This window comes from Amblyraja radiata, chromosome 16 (genome assembly GCF_010909765.2).
Source record: "Amblyraja radiata isolate CabotCenter1 chromosome 16, sAmbRad1.1.pri, whole genome shotgun sequence".
Taxonomy (NCBI): domain Eukaryota; kingdom Metazoa; phylum Chordata; class Chondrichthyes; order Rajiformes; family Rajidae; genus Amblyraja; species Amblyraja radiata.
In genome coordinates this window covers 34,383,821-34,401,326 of record NC_045971.1, presented here as the reverse complement: position 1 = coordinate 34,401,326, position 17,506 = coordinate 34,383,821, and the positions used below count along the sequence as shown (strand labels likewise).

At 44.9% G+C, this 17,506-nt stretch overlaps 1 protein-coding gene and 1 long non-coding RNA gene across 4 annotated transcripts in view; both read left to right on the top strand.

The window, feature by feature from the left end:
* fmnl1 (formin like 1) overlaps nt 1–3,708 on the top strand; it is a 295,202-nt gene extending 291,494 nt beyond the window's left edge. Inside the window, exon 27 of one of the 3 annotated variants that reach the window (XM_033035438.1) lies at nt 3,581–3,708. In XM_033035438.1, the coding sequence (XP_032891329.1) occupies nt 3,581–3,684 (104 nt within the window). In that variant the 3' untranslated portion in view covers nt 3,685–3,708. The remainder of the gene's footprint in view (nt 1–3,580) is intronic. The other 2 variants (XM_033035441.1, XM_033035439.1) reach the window with 2 other exon arrangements.
* A 46-nt stretch (nt 3,709–3,754) lies between these two features.
* Nucleotides 3,755–7,838, top strand: LOC116982113. Its single transcript, XR_004414351.1, has 2 exons — nt 3,755–6,300; nt 7,153–7,838. It is a non-coding gene; the product is annotated as an uncharacterized LOC116982113 (long non-coding RNA).
* The last annotated feature ends 9,668 nt before the right edge of the window (nt 7,839–17,506 follow it).

The following is a 17,506-nucleotide window of genomic DNA, read 5'->3' as shown; positions in this document are numbered from 1 at the left end:
GGGCCTGTTTCCACACGGCATCACTCTCTGACTCTATAACTCTATTGGACGTCGTCAAGACATTTTCGTTAACTGTCCCAAGTTACCTTGTCTTCATGTTTTCTCCATGGTAAAAACAGAGGAGAAATATTCATAGAGGACCTTGTCCATCTCCTCTGGCTCACACAATGATGGCCACCATGATGTCTGAGAGGCCCTATTAGAAACATAGAAACATAGAAAATAGGTGCAGGAGTAGGCCATTCAGCCCTTCAAACCTGCCCCGCCATTCAATATGATCATGGCTGATCATCCAACTCAGTATTCTGTACCTGCCTTCTCTCCATGCCTCCTGATACCTTTAGCCACAAGGGCCACATCTAACTCCCTCTTAAATATAGCCAATGGACTGGCCTCAACTACCTTCTGTGGCAGAGAATTCCAGAGATTCGCCACTCTCTGTGTGAAAATGTTTTTCTCATCTCGGTCCTAAAAGATTTCCCCCTTATCCTTAAACTGTGACCCCTTGTTCTGGACTTCCCCAACATCGGGAACAATCTTCCTGCATCTAGCCTGTCCAACCCCTTAAGAATTTTGTACGTTTCTGAACTGAACTGAACTGAACTTTATTTATAGAGCACTTTAAAAACAACCACTGTTGCAACAAAGTGCTGTACATGACTAATCATAAACATAAAACAAAACAATGAAAACATTAAAAGACAGTAAAAACAATAAAAACAATAGAAACACTAAAACAGGAGCAAAGTCTCATGCAGGGTCGAAAGCCAAGGAATAGAAAAGGGTTTTAAGACTAGTTTTGAAAATGGACAGTGAAGGGGCCTGTCTAATGTGCAAAGGTAGAGTGTTCCTATAAGATCCCCCCTCAATCTTCTAAATTCTAGCGAGTACAAGCCGAGTCTACCCAGTCTTTCGTCATATGAAAGTCCTGACATCCCAGGAATCAGTCTGGTGAACCTTCTCTGTCTTTCCTCAGATTAGTAGACCAAAACTGTACGCAATACTCCAGTTGTGGTCTCACCAAGACCCTGTACAACTGCAGTAGAACCTCCCTGCTCCTATACTCAAATCCTTTTGCTATGAATGCTATTCTCTCTCTAGTTACCATCTTTCCCTTCATATACATAAAATATTTTTGGATTCTCCGTAATATCTGCCAGAGCTTTCATGCCCTTCTTTTGCCTTCCTGATTTCCTTCTTAAGCATGCTCCTCTCTCCCCTAAACTCCTCCAGTGATACACTTGATCACAAATACCTATACCTGACCCATGTCTCCTCCTTTTTCCTGATGAGTGATTCAATTTCTCGCATCATCCAAGCTTCCTTACTCCCAGACTATATTGGAGTAGTTCAAATTCCTTTCTCTCACAACCCTATCCATCTTCCAGCGATCTGTCATATTTGAGCCTTGAGTTCCATTAGGGCCCAACAAGGTGATCTTTTTGTACCTCAGCTCCACACATGCATCCTCTTGGGACAATCCTTCAATAATGTCATCTAGGGCTGCCATGATGCTCCCCTTTATCAAGAAAGCAACTCCCCCTCCTCTTTAAACCCCCACCCCCCTTCTATCTTGCCTGCAACTCCTGTACCCTGGAACTTTAAGCTGCCAGTCCTGTCCCTCTTTTAGCCAGGTTTCAGTAAATGTTATAATATCTCAATCGCTGTTAGTGGCAGCAAAGTGACGCAGTGGTAGAGTTGCTGCCTTACAGCGCCAGACACCGGGGTTTCAATCCTGACTACAGGTGCTGTCTGTACGCTGTTTGTACATTCTCCCTGTGATCTGCGTGGGTTTTCTCCGGGATCTCCGGTTTCCTCCCACACTCCAGAGACTTCCAGCCTCTCACCTGCCTCACTCTTGCAATGGATCACATCCTCTTGCAAATCTAGTTGAAACCTTCCAGAGTAGCACCAGCAAACCTTCATTAACTAATTATAATCAATTATATATTTTAATATACTTTATATATTTTATATATTACTTATTTTAATATATTTTATTATAATATATTTTATATATATATTTATATAATTATATATAAATAATTATAACAAATCAGTAATAATAAATTAGTAACTTTAATATCAAAATGTCAAGTTTGGTATATTTACTGAGATTCTTTAACGTAATTAGTGAGTGCTTTTTCCCAATAGTGACTGGTACTATTCAGATGTCTTTGTAAACCGTGGACTTTGATGTCGGTCTTTTCTGACAATTATAGTCCTCTCTTCACCATATTGGTGTCCTGAGTTTCCATATGTTTAACCCTTTAATCATTCCACGTTGGAAGCCTTGCTTTCAGTTGCCCCTCCCCTGCTCTGATATTCCCTCCCTCAGTCTTTGCCTATTTCTCATCTCATTTTTTCTTATGTGATTGAAGGAGGCTATTCGTACCATTCAGTCAATGCTAGCTCTCCCTGCAATCTCACCAATCATAGAGTCATCCAGCATGGAAATAGGTCCATCCAGTCCTGTTTTCCCACCTATTTCCCTCTCTCAAGTTCATCAACCCCCCCCCCCCTCCCAATTCTCCTGTCCACAGATTTTAACCTAGCAATCAGCAACTTTTTGGAATTGGGAGCATGTGGGGAAAACTCCACACAGACAGCATCAGATGTCAGGAACAAACTCAGGTTGCCCGAGCTATGAGGCAGTAGCCCCACTGTGTTTTCCTTAAGTAACTCATTCAAGATATCTCTAAAGATAGTCTTTTAGACCTGCCTCTGATGGGCTAGTTGGCCTAGTACTATCCCCATGTTGCCTAGTGGCAAATTTTATTTGGGAACATTCCTATTTCCTGTGACGTTGAAGGGCTTTACAAAAGTAAGTGATTGTTGTAACATCACATCCTCTGACCACCCTACCTCCCCACAGTGCAACCCAATTTTGTAGTCAGGTATTTGGGATGTGTCCTAACATCATAACATTGTGTCTGAGCCATGCTGTCTCATAGACTCTTTGATTTATGAATCTATTTCTAAACATAGAAACATAGAAAATAGGTGCAGGAGTAGGCCATTCGGCCCTTCGAGCCTGCACCGCCATTCAATATGATCATGGCTGATCATCCAACTCAGTATCCTGTACCTGTACCTGCCTTCTCTCCATACCCCCTGATCCCTTTAGCCACCAGGGCCACATCTAACTCCCTCTTAAATATAGCCAATGAACCGGCCTCAACTACCTTCTGTGGCAGAGAGTTCCAGAAAGTCCTAATTCAATCTGAAAACGTACGTTCTTTGGCTTGGCATAAATGTAAATTGTCCCTAGAGTGTGTAGGATAGTGTAAGTTATGGGGATCGCTGGTCGGTGCAGACTCGGTGGGCCGAAGGGGCTGTTTCCACGCTGTATGTCTAAGCTACATTAAACAATGAATATTACGCACAGTCATTTACAAGTTAGTGATTTACTTGGCCAGTCAATTGTGCATATTCAAATAGATTTTGTGTGTTGAAGGTCATGTAAGAGCAACAATTGGTGCCCATGTAATGTGGATTGAATAGATTGTTTCTGAAGGTGTTGGCGATCTCTCATCATTCTGCACTACGGCTCACACCATTGCTTCTTCCTCCCTCACAGATCTACGGAACCAGCCCTACAGGCGAGCTGACGCCATGAGAAGGAGCGTTCGGAAGAGAATGGACGAACAGAACCTTCGCATCTCTGGAGAAGTCTCATTATAACCAGTCGTCTGAACTGGTGTGGGGGAGGGGGGGGGGAGGGAGGGGAGGGGGGGGGTGGGGTGGGATGGGTCAGAGAAAAATGTGCAGCCTTTAGCTCTGTACTGTGCAGTAATCCAATTTAAGGTATAACTTTTGTAAGCACAATAGGATTCAAATGCTTCAATTAGAAAATTAACCAGTAGAGAAGTCTCTGGCAGCTCAGGGTGGGGGAGAAATGATGGTCAATTAATAAAGGGTTGTGGAATCTTGTAGGGATGGGAACTTGATGGAGAAGATGGGACTGTCCCCCTTCCTCCATGAGTAGCTCCCCCCCCCCCCACCCCCCCAACTTCTCCTCCGCAGTGTCACCGACTGATCCTCGGGGCTTCCTCTGTCTAGGACCGAGGACATAGGACCGCTACTGTCGGTCGGTTCGCTGATGTTATTTACATAACTGCACTGCTTTTGCCACCTGCTTTGCATATTCTGCATTTAAGACTTTTATGGCAGAAAATATAAATACCGTGAGAATTTCAGGAGTATTGTCCCTGATACAGACAATCAAAGGAAGAGTAAATCAGGACAGGGAATCAGCTGGAGTCTGTGCCATTTCGGTGTGGTCATCTTTAGCCCGCATTGATCAGCAGTGCTGCAGTAATTTGAGGCATGACTGATATTCCCTTCATTCGGGGATGTCGGACTGTGTTTGGCTCAGCTAATTATGGATTAATTATAAAGATGGCCATGTCATCACTTTCCAAAATCTTCTAATGCTATGAATAATTGGGTTTGATAAGAGTGGGACCTGTATCTGTTGTGCAGTCCTGGAAGTCTACCGAGCGATGGCTCTCCCCGTGAATAACTAAAGGCTTAGGTCACCTGTCGTATGGTGGGGTGACCTGTCACACCCCAATGAGGATTGGCCTCCTTTGCAATGTAACCATTCAACCAGCTGAATGGCCATGCACCTGACCATTTGGATGGTCAGTTCAGCACAATCCCAAGATGTATCTGGATCTGTTAGCCTTAAGCTTTTTGTGTAAAACTTATTCATTCCACATTTAAATTGAATCTTAAAATAGGATTTAGAGACGGGATAATGAAGTTTGAAAGCATAGATGCAAGTTTAATGACTCCACTGTTTGAGCTGTCCACATGCACAGTCTCAAAGTATGGAGTCAGCTAATCTTGGCTGAGAGGAAGTTCTTCAACAAGTGGGCAGTGAATCGTGAGAGTTATGGAGGCTCAGTCACCCAGTATGTTTAACATAACGATTAATGGATATTTAAATATATCAAGTGAATGAAACGGTAAAAGATGCCATAATCTGGAGCAGAAAAACCAAACTCTTGAAGGTACCAGGCAGGTCAAGCAGCATCTGTGGAGCCAATGGGATGGATGACATTGTGGATGGAGACCTGAACCAGGACTGAAATTGTGGAGGGGAAGTAGTCCATATAAAGTGGTGAGGGGGTGAGGGGTGTCAGCAGCTGGCAGGGATAGGTGGAACAAGTGAGAGTGCTAGGTAGGGTCAGATAAAGAGATAGAGAGAGAAAAGGCAGATGTATCCAGACAGGGGGAGGGGACACAGAGGCTGGAGTGTGATAAGTGGAAACAAAAGAGGCTTCATAAACTAAATACGTGGAACCAGGTAAGGGAGAGATGACAGGCAGATGGAATGGGAGCAACATTGATGCAAAAACGTGTGGAACTGTTGATAGTGAAAAGGTTTGTCCAAGGCTGCAGCGAGCCAGGCCTTCATAGGCTGAGACATGAAGTATAAGAGTACAGCTGTACAAAGCATTGTTTAGTCTGCACTGAGTATCTTGTACAGTTCTGTTGAACACAGCAGGAAGGACATGGTAGCAATAGAGTACAGCAGAGATTCACCAACATGGTGCCAGCAAGGGAGGGCTCCAATAAGAATGGTTGGAGAGGCTGAGTTTATTCTCACTGGAACATAGGAGACTGCGGAGGCTCAGAGATTTACAAAATTATCTAGAGATAGTTAGAATGTTCTCCCCACACCAAGGAGTCTAGAACTAGAGGTTAGTTCGTTTCAGTTAGTTAGTTTATTGTCACGTGTACCGAGGTACAGTGAGAAGTTTTTGTTGCATGTTATCCAGTCAGCAGAAAGACAACACGTGCACATGATTACAATTGAGCCATTTACAGTGTATGATAAGGGATAGATGATGAGGGCACTGGTTTAAGCTGAGGGGGGAGACATTAAATGGAGATCTGAGGAGTAAGTTTTTCATACAGTGTGTGGTGAATATTTGGAACAAGGTGGGTACTATTACAAAGTTTAAAGGTATTTGTGTATGTGTTTAGACAGGAGAAATGTGGATGGATATAGGCCCAATGCAGGCAAACGGTATTAGCATAGGGTAGACGTCATTGTTGGCATGGCTAGGGCACATGGATCTCCACTGTACATTCCTGTCATCTTTCCATAAGCCCCAAGGTTGCAACCATTATCATCGACTGTTCAAAGAATTTCCTGTAAGCGCTATTGTAGGAGATAACGAGAATCCCTCCACCTTCAGACCCTGTAACCTCAGTCAGGGGGGGTCTCAGTCACGGTGGAATTTACAAAATGCTCATTCAGATACAGGACCCACTTGCCTCACAGCAGTAATGAAGCTGAGCACATCGATACAATGCTCACTTACTCCCTGGTATCCAAAGTAAGCACTTACCACAGAATAAATTTGTTTTTATATCTCTATATGAATTGTATTATTTTTTATTACGGATGAATTTCACAGACAACGTGGCATTATTTCTTGCAGCTGTAACTCCGTTCGCTATCATGTACGGATCATAACCATCAATGTAAATCTGTTTCTCGTTCCACTGTCTGTTAAATTATCATTTGTTTCAACGTCATTCATGAAGACACGTCCTTCTTCAAAGTAACCACAGGAAGGCCATCAGTCATCTGGTGTTTGATTTGACTTCTCACTGTCAGGGCTTTGTGGCACATGGAGGTTATTTCCATCTACTTCAAGCGATACTGAGAGAGACCGAGCAAATTCAGAACCTACAGAACTACACAAAGTGGATTGGAAAGTGGACTTGGGTCGCCCCAACTAACTTGCGTGATTTAAGTTGACAAAGATGAACTGTTATCAGATTATGCCTGCTAGCACACATATAAATTGCCTTGGGATATATTATTATATTATTATGTTAAAATAAAAATAAAAATTCTCCAGATATGCTGCCTGACCTGACCTATACATGTTAAGAACCATGTGTAAAACAGAAAAACACAAGGTGCTGCATTCATCAGCGGGTCAGGCAGCATCTCTGGCCAACATTTCGGGTCGGGAGCCTTCAGACTGATCATAGTGGGGGGAGGGGGGGGGGGGGATGAAAGCTGGACAAGAGGTGGGGGTGGCATGGAGCCAGACAAGTGATAGGTGAATACAGGTGAGGGGCATTTGATTGGCAGATGGAGAAAAGGAGATAAAAGGCTGTCAGATAATGAAGTCACCAACTCGTGAGGTGTTGATCAGGAGCCCATGCAGATGAGGAGATGTGTGTAAGGGGATAATGGAGCAGTATAACAGTATGTATTTCACAAGGGGGAGGGGGAAGCTTGAAGTAATATTGCATAGGGGACACCCTGGGAAATGATCAACAGATAAGATGCAGAGAGATAGTTCTGTGTCCACTGTTGATGATTAGTGACCAATCTATTGACATTCACATGAGTGAGAAAAGATTTGAGTTGATAATTTAGTCATCTGTGGGGCAGAAGTGTGTTGGAGGCATGTTTATATACTAGGGCGGCCCATGTACTAAGCAATATTTTGTACATCATTTTGAAATTATTTTGAATTATGCCAATCCAGGTGCAGAACTCAGAAACAAGGAAGACTTGGCAAAGCCCACGTGGGTGGTGAGGCTGGTGGATCAGAGCAGGCGTGGACCAGAATAGATTTGAGCTTTGCCCCTTTCTGGGTGAAGGTGGTGTTGGTCTATATGCTCAAAAACCTTGCCTTGGTGCCGGCAATCCAAACAGAGACCCCTTGTGCCCAAGCTCTATCCAAAACCCAAAGTGTAAACTGAATAGATAACAGCTTGTAAAAATGCATACATTATATTTCAGAGATTATAAAAAGTGAATTTTTTATGCACTAATAAATATAAGAATTTCAAAAAAGCTTTGATGTGTGGCTGCTGGGATTTTCTAATATAACATGCAGGAGCAGCAGTAGAGTTGCTGCCTTACAGCATTCGATCCTGACTACGGGTGCTGTCTGTACAGACTTTGTACGTTCACCCCATGACCTGCGTGGGTTTTCTCCAAGTGCTCAGGTTTCCTCCTACAATCCAAAGACGTACAGGTTTGTAGGTTAATTGGCTTGGTATAGTTGTGTGAGTGTGCAGGGATGGCTGGTCGGCGCAGACCCGGCTGATCTATCTCTCTCTCCTAACCCCATTCTCCTGCTTTCTCCCCATAACCTGTACTAATCAAGAATCTATCTATCTCTGCCTTGGCCTCCACAGCCTTCTGTGGCAAAGAATTCCACAGATTCACCACCCTCTGACTAATGTTATTCAACATTAATACTGTTTTATATTGCCCACATTCACAACAACGGTGGTGCAGCAGTAGAGTTGCTGCCCAGCGAGTACAGGCCCAGTGCCGTCAAACGCTCATCATATGTTAACTCACTAATTCCTGGCATCACTCTCGTAAACCTCCTCTCGACTCTCTCCAGAGCCAGTACGTCCTTCATCAGATATGGGGCCCAATATTGCTCACAATACTCCAAATGAGGCCTGACCAGCGCCTCATAGAGCCTCAGCCTCAGCACCTCATGGAGTCTCAGCAATACATCCCTGTTTTTGTATTCCAGTCCTCTTGAAATAAATTTGCCTTCCTTTGCGTTTGCCTTCCTTACTACCGATTCGACTTGCAAATTAACCATTTGGGAATCCTGCCGCAGCACTCCCAAGTCTCTATGCACCTCCGATTTCTGGATTCCCTCCCCATTTAGAAAATAATCTACGCTTATGTGCCTGCGTTTTTTTTCTCCCAGACAGTGGAGCTCATGAATGTGGGAGATGAACTTCCGGAGATGAATATACAGACTAGTCAGGGAAAAGGAAACGAGAGATATAGACAATGAATGCAAAAAACTAATGATGATAAAGGAAACAGGCCATTGTTAGCTATTTGGGGGTGCACAAAAATGCTGGAGCAACTCAGCGGGTGCAGCAGCATCTATGGAGCGAAGGAAATAGGCGACGTTTCGGGCCGAAACCCTTCTTCAGACTGATAGGGGGTGGGGGGGGAGAAGGAAGGAAAAAGGGAGGAGGAGGAGCCCGAAGGCGGGGGGATGGGAGGAGACAGCTCGAGGGTTAAGGAAGGGGAGGAGACAGCAAGGGCTAGCAAAACTGGGAGAATTCAACGTTCATGCCATCGGGACGCAAGCAACCCAGGCGGAATATGAGGTGCTGTTCCTCCAATTTCCAGTGTTGCTCACTCTGGCAATGGAGGAGACCCAGGACAGAGAGGTCGGATTGGGAATGGGAGGGGGAGTTGAAGTGCTGAGCCACCGGGAGTTCAGGTAGGTTATTGCGGACTGAGCGGAGGTGTTCGGCGAAAGGTGTTCATTGTTAGCTATTTGTTGGGTGAGTTTTTGGGGCTGTTTTTAAAATTTAAGGGATTAATAACTTTGGAAATATACGTGGGAATGCGACGGGAAGATGTTTATCGTCACGACGGGAAAAATGTGAATAGGATATGTGAAAATGGGAAGGCTGTGGCCTAGCGTTTGGAAGAAGATAAGAAAAGCAGATTGACACATCATGGGCACATCATCGGCACAAGCAAGACAAAGACTTTTAGTTATATAGAGATGTCTGGGATATAGGTGTTGCTAACAGGGTCAGAATGTATGGGATTTCTCTTTATGCCCTTGAGAGGGAAATGGCCATCAATAAACACACCTTCCAATTATCCTTTCAAGAAGGTATAAAGGAATTGAAGCACAAAACAAATTGCTGGAGGACCTCAGTAAGTCAGGCAGCATCTGTGGGGAAAGGATCAAAACCCTGCAGTGTCATGACCGAAAACTTCAGCAATTCCTTTCCACCGATATTTCACTTCAACCTACTGAGTTCCAGCAGCCAATCGTTTATTGCTCTTGGATTCCAGTATCCACACTCTCTGTGTCTCCAAGAAGGTCTACCTAGGGCTTCATGGTCTCCCAGTTGCCAAACACTAACTCCCCCTCCCATTCCAATACTGACCTTTCTGTCCTGGGCCTCCTCCATTGTCAGAGTGAGGCCTAGCACAAATTAAAGGAACAGTACCTCATATTTCGCTTGGGCAGCTTACACCCCAGTGGTATGAACATTGACTTCTCTAACTTCAAGTAACACTTGCTTTCCCTCTCTCTCCATCCCAACCCCACGCTAGTTCTCCGATTAGTTTCACTGTCCTCATGATTAAATTACCGATTGTATACCTCGTTGTCACCTTCCCCTCAGCTAACAATGTACCATCTACATTTTCCTGGATCTTCGTCCACTTTAATCTCTTGTTTTCACATCTTACCCTTCCAAATGTCTATGTCTCCCTCTCCCCCGGCTCAGTCTCGACCCGAAATGTCGCCCATTATTCTCTTCAGAGATGCTGCCTGTCCCGCTGAGTTACGCCAGCATTTTGTGGCTATCTTCAACGTAAACCAGCATCTGCAGTTCCTTCCTCCACAAGGTGATGAAGATATTGGACCTTGGACAATGCCTGTATGAATTTCCATAATGACGGGTGTGTTGACATTCAACTACCTTGATCACCTTGCTTTGATCAAATTATGACTAGTTCTCCAAGAATTTGCTCTATCCTAATGACTTCAATTTTGGTCAGGCTCCCTGGTGTTTAGCTTGGCCACATGCAGCTTTTATATCAAGAGAGAGAAGGAGACAAGTCATAGAAACATAGAAACATAGAAAATAGGTGCAGGAGGAGGCCATTCGGCCCTTCGAGCCAGCACCGCCATTCATTGTGATAATGGCTGATCGTCCCCAATCAATAACCCGTGCCTGCCTTCTCCCCATATCCCTTGGTTCCACTAGCCCCAAGAACTCTATCTAACTCTCTCTTAAATCCATCCAGTGATTTGGCCTCCACTGCCCTCTGTGGCAGGGAATTCCACAAATTCACAACTCTCTGGGTGAAAAATATTTTTCTCACCTCAGTCTTAGATGGCCTACCCTTTATTCTAAGACTGTGACCCTTGGTTCTGGAATCGCCCAACATTGGGAACATTTTTCCTGCATCTAGCTTGTATAATTTCTTTAATAATTTTATATATTTCTATAAGATATCCCCTCATCCTTCTAAACTCCAGTGAATACAAGCCTAGTCTTTTCAATCTTTCCTCACATGATGGTCCCGCCATCCCAAGGATCAATCTCGTGTACCTACGCTGCACTGCCTCAATCACAAGGATGTCCTTTCTTAAATTAGGAGACCAAAACTGTACTCAATACTCCAGATGTAGTCTTACCAGAGCCCTATACAACTGCAGAAGAACCTCTTTACTCCTATACTGAAATCCTCTTGTTATGAAGGCCAACATTCCATTAGCTTTCTTCACTGCCTGCTGTACCTGCACGTCAACTTTCAGTGACCGATGTACAAGGACGCCCAGGCCTCGCTGCACCTCCCCCTTACCTAACCTAACCCCATTGAGATAATAATATGCCCCCTTGTTTTTGCCACCAAAGTGGATAACCTCACAAGTCAAGTGCTTTATTGTCATATGTCCCGGATAGAACAATGAACAGAATATATCCCCCCCATTTTGACAGCAACATGACAGAATATGTAAACATAATGCACTGTAAACAATATAATAAACAAGACAGAAAAAGTTCAGTGTGTGCAGTGGCTGCCCCCCCCCCCCCCCCCCCCCCCCCCCCCCCCCCCCCCAAAAACTTTTTTGGCTAGACATGTCTCCGGCTTTGGAAGAGGCGCTGCTGTGCTCTGAGCAAGCTGGTCATGGGTGTTGTAGAGCCGGGGCAGAGGGAGGGATGGAAGTATAAGCAGCGACGGGGGCAGATGCAGATGGGGAGCCGGGGCTGCAGCTCCGGCCATGGAGCAGCCTCAGTGCAAGAGTCCCGGGCCATGGGAGGCGTCGGAAGCATTGTGCTGCTGCCGTGAGAGTCTCTGCGCCGAATTTGCCCTGGTGACCGACATTGACCAGACTGCTGCTTGATGCATCCTGGAGGACAAACAGTGGTTGCTGGAAGTAGGTACCAAACACTGGGTGGAAACGGTGGAAGATAGTGGGCTTCAAATGGGGGTGGTTGGAGAAAGCATCCTGTTTGCCTGCTAGATTTTCACTTACTGTAACTGCAGGAAAAATGTTCCCGATGTTGGGGGAGTCCAGAACCAGGAGTCACAGTTTAAGAATAAGGGGTAGGCTATTTAGGACTGAGATGAGGACAAACTTTCTTCACCCAGAGAGTTGTGAATCTGTGGAATTCTCTGCCACAGAAGGCAGTGGAACCAATTCACTGGGTGATTTCAAGAGAGAGCTACATTTAGCTCTTGGGGCTAGTGAAATCAAGGGATATGGGGAAAAAACAGAAAAAGGGTACTGATTTTAGATGAACAGCCATGATCATAATGAATGGCTGTGCTGGCTCGAAGGGCCGAATGGCCTATTCCTGCACCTATTTTCTATGTTTCTATGCTTGAGTTTCTGGCAATAAAACTCAACCACGATTTTGAAGCATTCATGCATGGTGGAAGTATAATGTAGTCATAGAGTGATACTGTGCAAAAACAGTCCCTTCGGCCCAACTTCCCCACACCAGCCAACATGTCCCAGCTACACTACCTGCTTTTGGTCCATATCCCTCCAAACCTGTCCTATCCATGTATCAGTCTAACTGTTTCTTAAATGTTGGGATAGTCCCAGCCTCAACTACCTCCTCGGGCAGCTTGTTCCATCCACCCACCACCCTTTGTGTGGAAAAAGTTACCCCTCAGATTCCTATGAAATCTTTTCCCCTTCACCTTAAATCTGTCCTCTGGTCCTCGATTCACCTACTCTTAGGGTAAGAGACAGTGCATTGAAATGTATATTTTACTTCGGAGTCACGTGAGTGATTCCGTGAAGAAGCCCGCCAGTCCGCATGCGCGTCATTACGTCTGACGCGCAATGACTGGCTGGCAGGCGCGTTGCTCTTCCAGCGGTAAGTTTTAAAAACCCTCAGGTAAGTGTTTAAAACGTAGTCGGAGGTCGTTTTCTTGGGTCGGTAATTCTTGTTACAGGAGCAAGTTCGAGTTGATGGAGAAAACGTCTAATGTGAAGTCTAGGCGAGCCGCCGGGAGAGCAGCTATGGAAGACCGTGGGAGTACGGGTAGCGGGCGGCCGTCTATCTCACCTTCCAAGTCGCTGGCGGCACAACCAGTGACTTCAGACTTGGTGCCTCTTGAGAGCACCGTGGCTGCTCCATTGGGTCGGAAAGCCACAAAGAAGTCTGCAAGGCCCGGCTCGGATGAGTCGGGCCAGGACGGTCCCCCTCCTACAATGGATAGCGTCTTCGGACGTTTGTCCGGTATGGAGCTCCTGGTGGAGAGGATGCTCCACCATGATACGCTCCAACAAGAGGAATTATACCAGCGTGGGTCTCCTCGGGGGCCCGCGCCAGCGGCACCTGTTTCAGGGCCGCATAATGTCTCCCTCTCGGAGGAGGAGAGCATTCAGGGTCAGTTTTCGGGGGCAGAAATATCCACCAGTAACCATGGAGGTAGGTGGGTCTGGTTCTTTTCGGAACATATCATGTGTGGATCAGTTAAAAGTTGGTGGGAGATTACACTTGTTTTTGAATGAATGGTATTGGATGACATCAGATTTGTTTATACTGCACAGTATACAAGGGTTCCGAATCAAATTCCTTCCCAATTTGCGTCCACCCACACAGCATACACCAAGCCGGACATTGGTTTTTTCGCAACAAGAGAGTTTGGATGTACAAGCTGAAATTGAAACGTTATACAAAAAAGGGGTAATTGAGAAGTTGTTTCATCAATCTCACCAGTGGATAATCTGGAGTAGATACTGACATTTTAAATCTCACTCCACCAAGGCGGCATCAACGACAGTAGCGAGGGCACTGGACGTCCCTCTCGACCATATCCTCGCGGCTGCAGGATGGTCAAATGAACTGACTTTTCAAAGGTTCTAAAACCTCTTACCAGCCCGGGGGTATTTGCCCACTCAATTTTATGTTCTGTTTCATAGCTTCCCTCTGGGAGAGAGGGGTCACTATTGTTTTTTCTTTTTGATAATTAAATCATCAACATGTTTAAATCTATGCCATGTTTCAATGCATTGTTTATTATTCACTCATCCTGGGTCAACTGATGCAGTGTGTGACGCATGGATTCGTATCCACGGCATGAAATCGCAGAGCTTTGAAATCTTCACGGAATCACTCATGTGACTCCGAAATAAACTAGTAAGATTAAACGAGAACTTACCAGTTTGAAGTTTGATCTTTATTTTATGAGGAGTTACGATGAACGATTACATGCCCTCCGCTCCCAACCCTCATATCATAAAGGCCATCTGGTAGTTCTAGTTCTCTCTAATCGTACTATGTTACTTCAATGACTGTTATCTGTGATTTCACACCGCTGCTTTGAAGATTGACGCGCATGTGGACTGGCGGGCTTCTCCACGTAATCGTTCATCGTAACTCCTCATAAAATAAAGATCATACTTCAAACTGGTAAGTTCTTGTTTAATCTTACTATTTCTAATGCATTTTAGATTTCTCGAACGTCGTTTAAAAAAGTAATGTTTCCACAAACATATATCCCATTTATCAATGTCATGGTTTGATGATTCTAAATTCAAATCAATATGAAATATACATCAAAAGGAGAACAAATACTTTCAAAACAGTTTTTCCCCGAGCAAAACATAATTTGTATGACTTTGCAAAACCAGGAAATGTTATGATTATTTCTTGTCCCTTTTTCCAACTACAAACAAAAAAATATAGCACTTGAAATTATTACACATTGAAACGTTTTTTTGTCAAATTTTCTGTACCGTGGAAGGCACTGGTGTCGTTCGGGGGGGATATATCCCCCCATTTATTGAGGTAGGGGATGGCCTGTATTATTATCCCCCAGTTTTTGGAGGTCGAGCAATAACAAAAATAATAATAACCTGCTCCTCTCTCATGTAGGCCCTACATTATCTTAAAAATACTTCAAACAAAAAACATTGAAATCATACTTCTAAAATGCACTAAAACATGATTTTAATACATCATATTAAAAAAAGTACCTACCCTCAAGGCCAGTGATCAGTGATCGCTCAGCCCCCCACTTTCAAAAACACTCCGTGGCCTCTATATATAGAACATGTTCCTGAACATGTTCCTGAACATGTCCCAATCAGAAACCTTGGATGAACTTTGAGATCCGCACTCTCCTGAAGTCCAGGCACAGGGCATTCACCTCCAATGATACAGTGGCCTACATGAAGACCAGATACGACCTTGGTAAGGCCATCAAAAAGGCCAAAAGGGACTTCTGCTCCAAACTGGAGGACGTGACAGATGTTCGGCAGCTGTGGCAGGGCCTGAATGCAATCACCTCCTACAAGGCGAAACCAGGAGGCAGCTCGAATGTTGGTGTAACATCACTCCCTGACGAGCTCAATGCGTTTTACGCACGCTTTGACAGGGAGAATACTGATGTGCCTTCCCGATCCCCCATTCGCTGTGATGGCATTTCAGTCACAGTCACAGAGGCCGATGTCAGGAAATCCTTCAGAGGGGTGAACCCCCGAAAAGCACCTGGTCCTGATGGTATACCCGGTCGTGTTCTAAAAACCTGTGCGGACCAACTGGCGGGAGTTTTTACGGACATTTTCAACCTCTCACTTCTGAGGTCTGAGGTCCCCACCTGCTTTAAAAGGGCATCAATCATACCGGTGCCCAAGAAGAGTAAGGTGACGTGCCTCAATGACTATCGACCAGTGGCACTAACGCCGGTGGTGATGAAGTGCTTTGAGAGGTTGATCATGGAGCAAATCAACTCCTACCTCGACAAAAACCTGGACCCACTGCAGTTCGCATACCGTCACAACAGATCAACGGTGGATGCGATCTCGCTGGCCCTCCACTCCGCACTGGACCACTTGGACAACAAAAACTCATATGTCAGGCTGTTATTCATTGATTACAGCTCGGCATTTAACACAATCATCCCCTCCAAACTGGTTACCAAACTCGCAGAACTGGGTCTCTGCGCATCCCTCTGCAACGGGATCCTCGACTTCCTCATCCACAGACCTCAGTCTGTTCGTATTGGTGGAAATGTGTCAGCCTCGATAACAATCAGCACGGGAGCACCTCAAGGCTGCGTGCTCAGCCCCCTGCTGTACTCACTCTATACCCATGACTGCGTAGTGAACCACAGTGCGAACTCCATCATCAAGTTCGCTGACGACACCACTATTGTGGGGCGTATCGCTGATGGGGATGTCAGAATATAGAAGAGAGATCGAGCAACTGTCCATATGGTGCCAGCGCAATAACCTGGCCCTCAACACCAGCAAAACCAAGGAACTGATTGTGGACTTTGGAAGGAGTAGGAGGGGGACCCACAGCCCCATTTATATCAACGGGTCGATGGTTGAAAGGGTCAAGAACTTCAAATTCCTGGGCGTGCACATCTCTGAAGATCTTTCCTGGTCCGAGAACACTAACGCAATTATCAAAAAAGCTCATCAGCGCCTCTACTTCCTGAGAAGATTACGGAGAGTCGGATTGTCAAGGAAGACTCTCTCTAACTTCTACAGGTGCACAGTCGAGAGCATACTGACCGGTTGCATCGTGGCTTGGTTCGGCAATTTGAGCTGGAGAGGAAAAGACTACAAAAAGTAGTAAACACTGCCCAGTCCATCATCGGCTCTGACCTTCCTTCCATCGAGGGGATTTATCGCAGTCGCTGCCTCAAAAAGGCTGGCAGTATCATCAAAGACCCACACCTTCCTGGCCACACACTCATCTCCCTGCTACCTTCAGGTAGAAGGTACAGGAGCCTGAAGACTGCAACAACCAGGTTCAGGAATAGCTACTTCCCCTCAGCCATCAGGCTATTAAACCTGGCTCGGACAAAACTCTGATTATCAATAACCACTTTCTGTTATTTGTACTTTACCAGTTTATTTATTCATGTGTGTATATATTTATATCATGGTATATGGACACATTTATCTGTTTTGTAGTAAATGCCTACTATTTTCTGTGTGCTTAAGCAAAGCAACAATTTCATTGTCCTACACAGGGAGACATGACAATAAACTCACTTGAACTTGAACTTGAACATTACAGTTTTCAGGCTTGGGTACCTTCTTGCCAATGGCAGGGGTGAAATGAGAGTGTGGCCAGGGCACTTATTTTCACACTCTCTGTAATTCAGCTTTCAAGTGTATATCAGGCAACTGAACCATCCTATCGACAATTAGAGACCCTCGGATTTTCTTTAATTGGACTTTAATTAACTTTATCTTGCATGAAACGTTATTCCCCTTATCCTATTTAAGAAAGAACTGCAGATGCTGGAAAAATTGCAGGTAGACAAAAATGCCGGAGAAACTCAATGGGTGAGGCAGCATCTCTGGAGCAAAGGAATAGGTGATGTTTCGGGTCGTGACCATTCTTCCCTTAATCTTGTAACTACACACTGTATATGACTTGATTGTAATCACATATAGTCTTTCCGCTGACTGGTTAGCATGCTACAAACACTTTACACAGTATATGTGACAATAATCTAAAC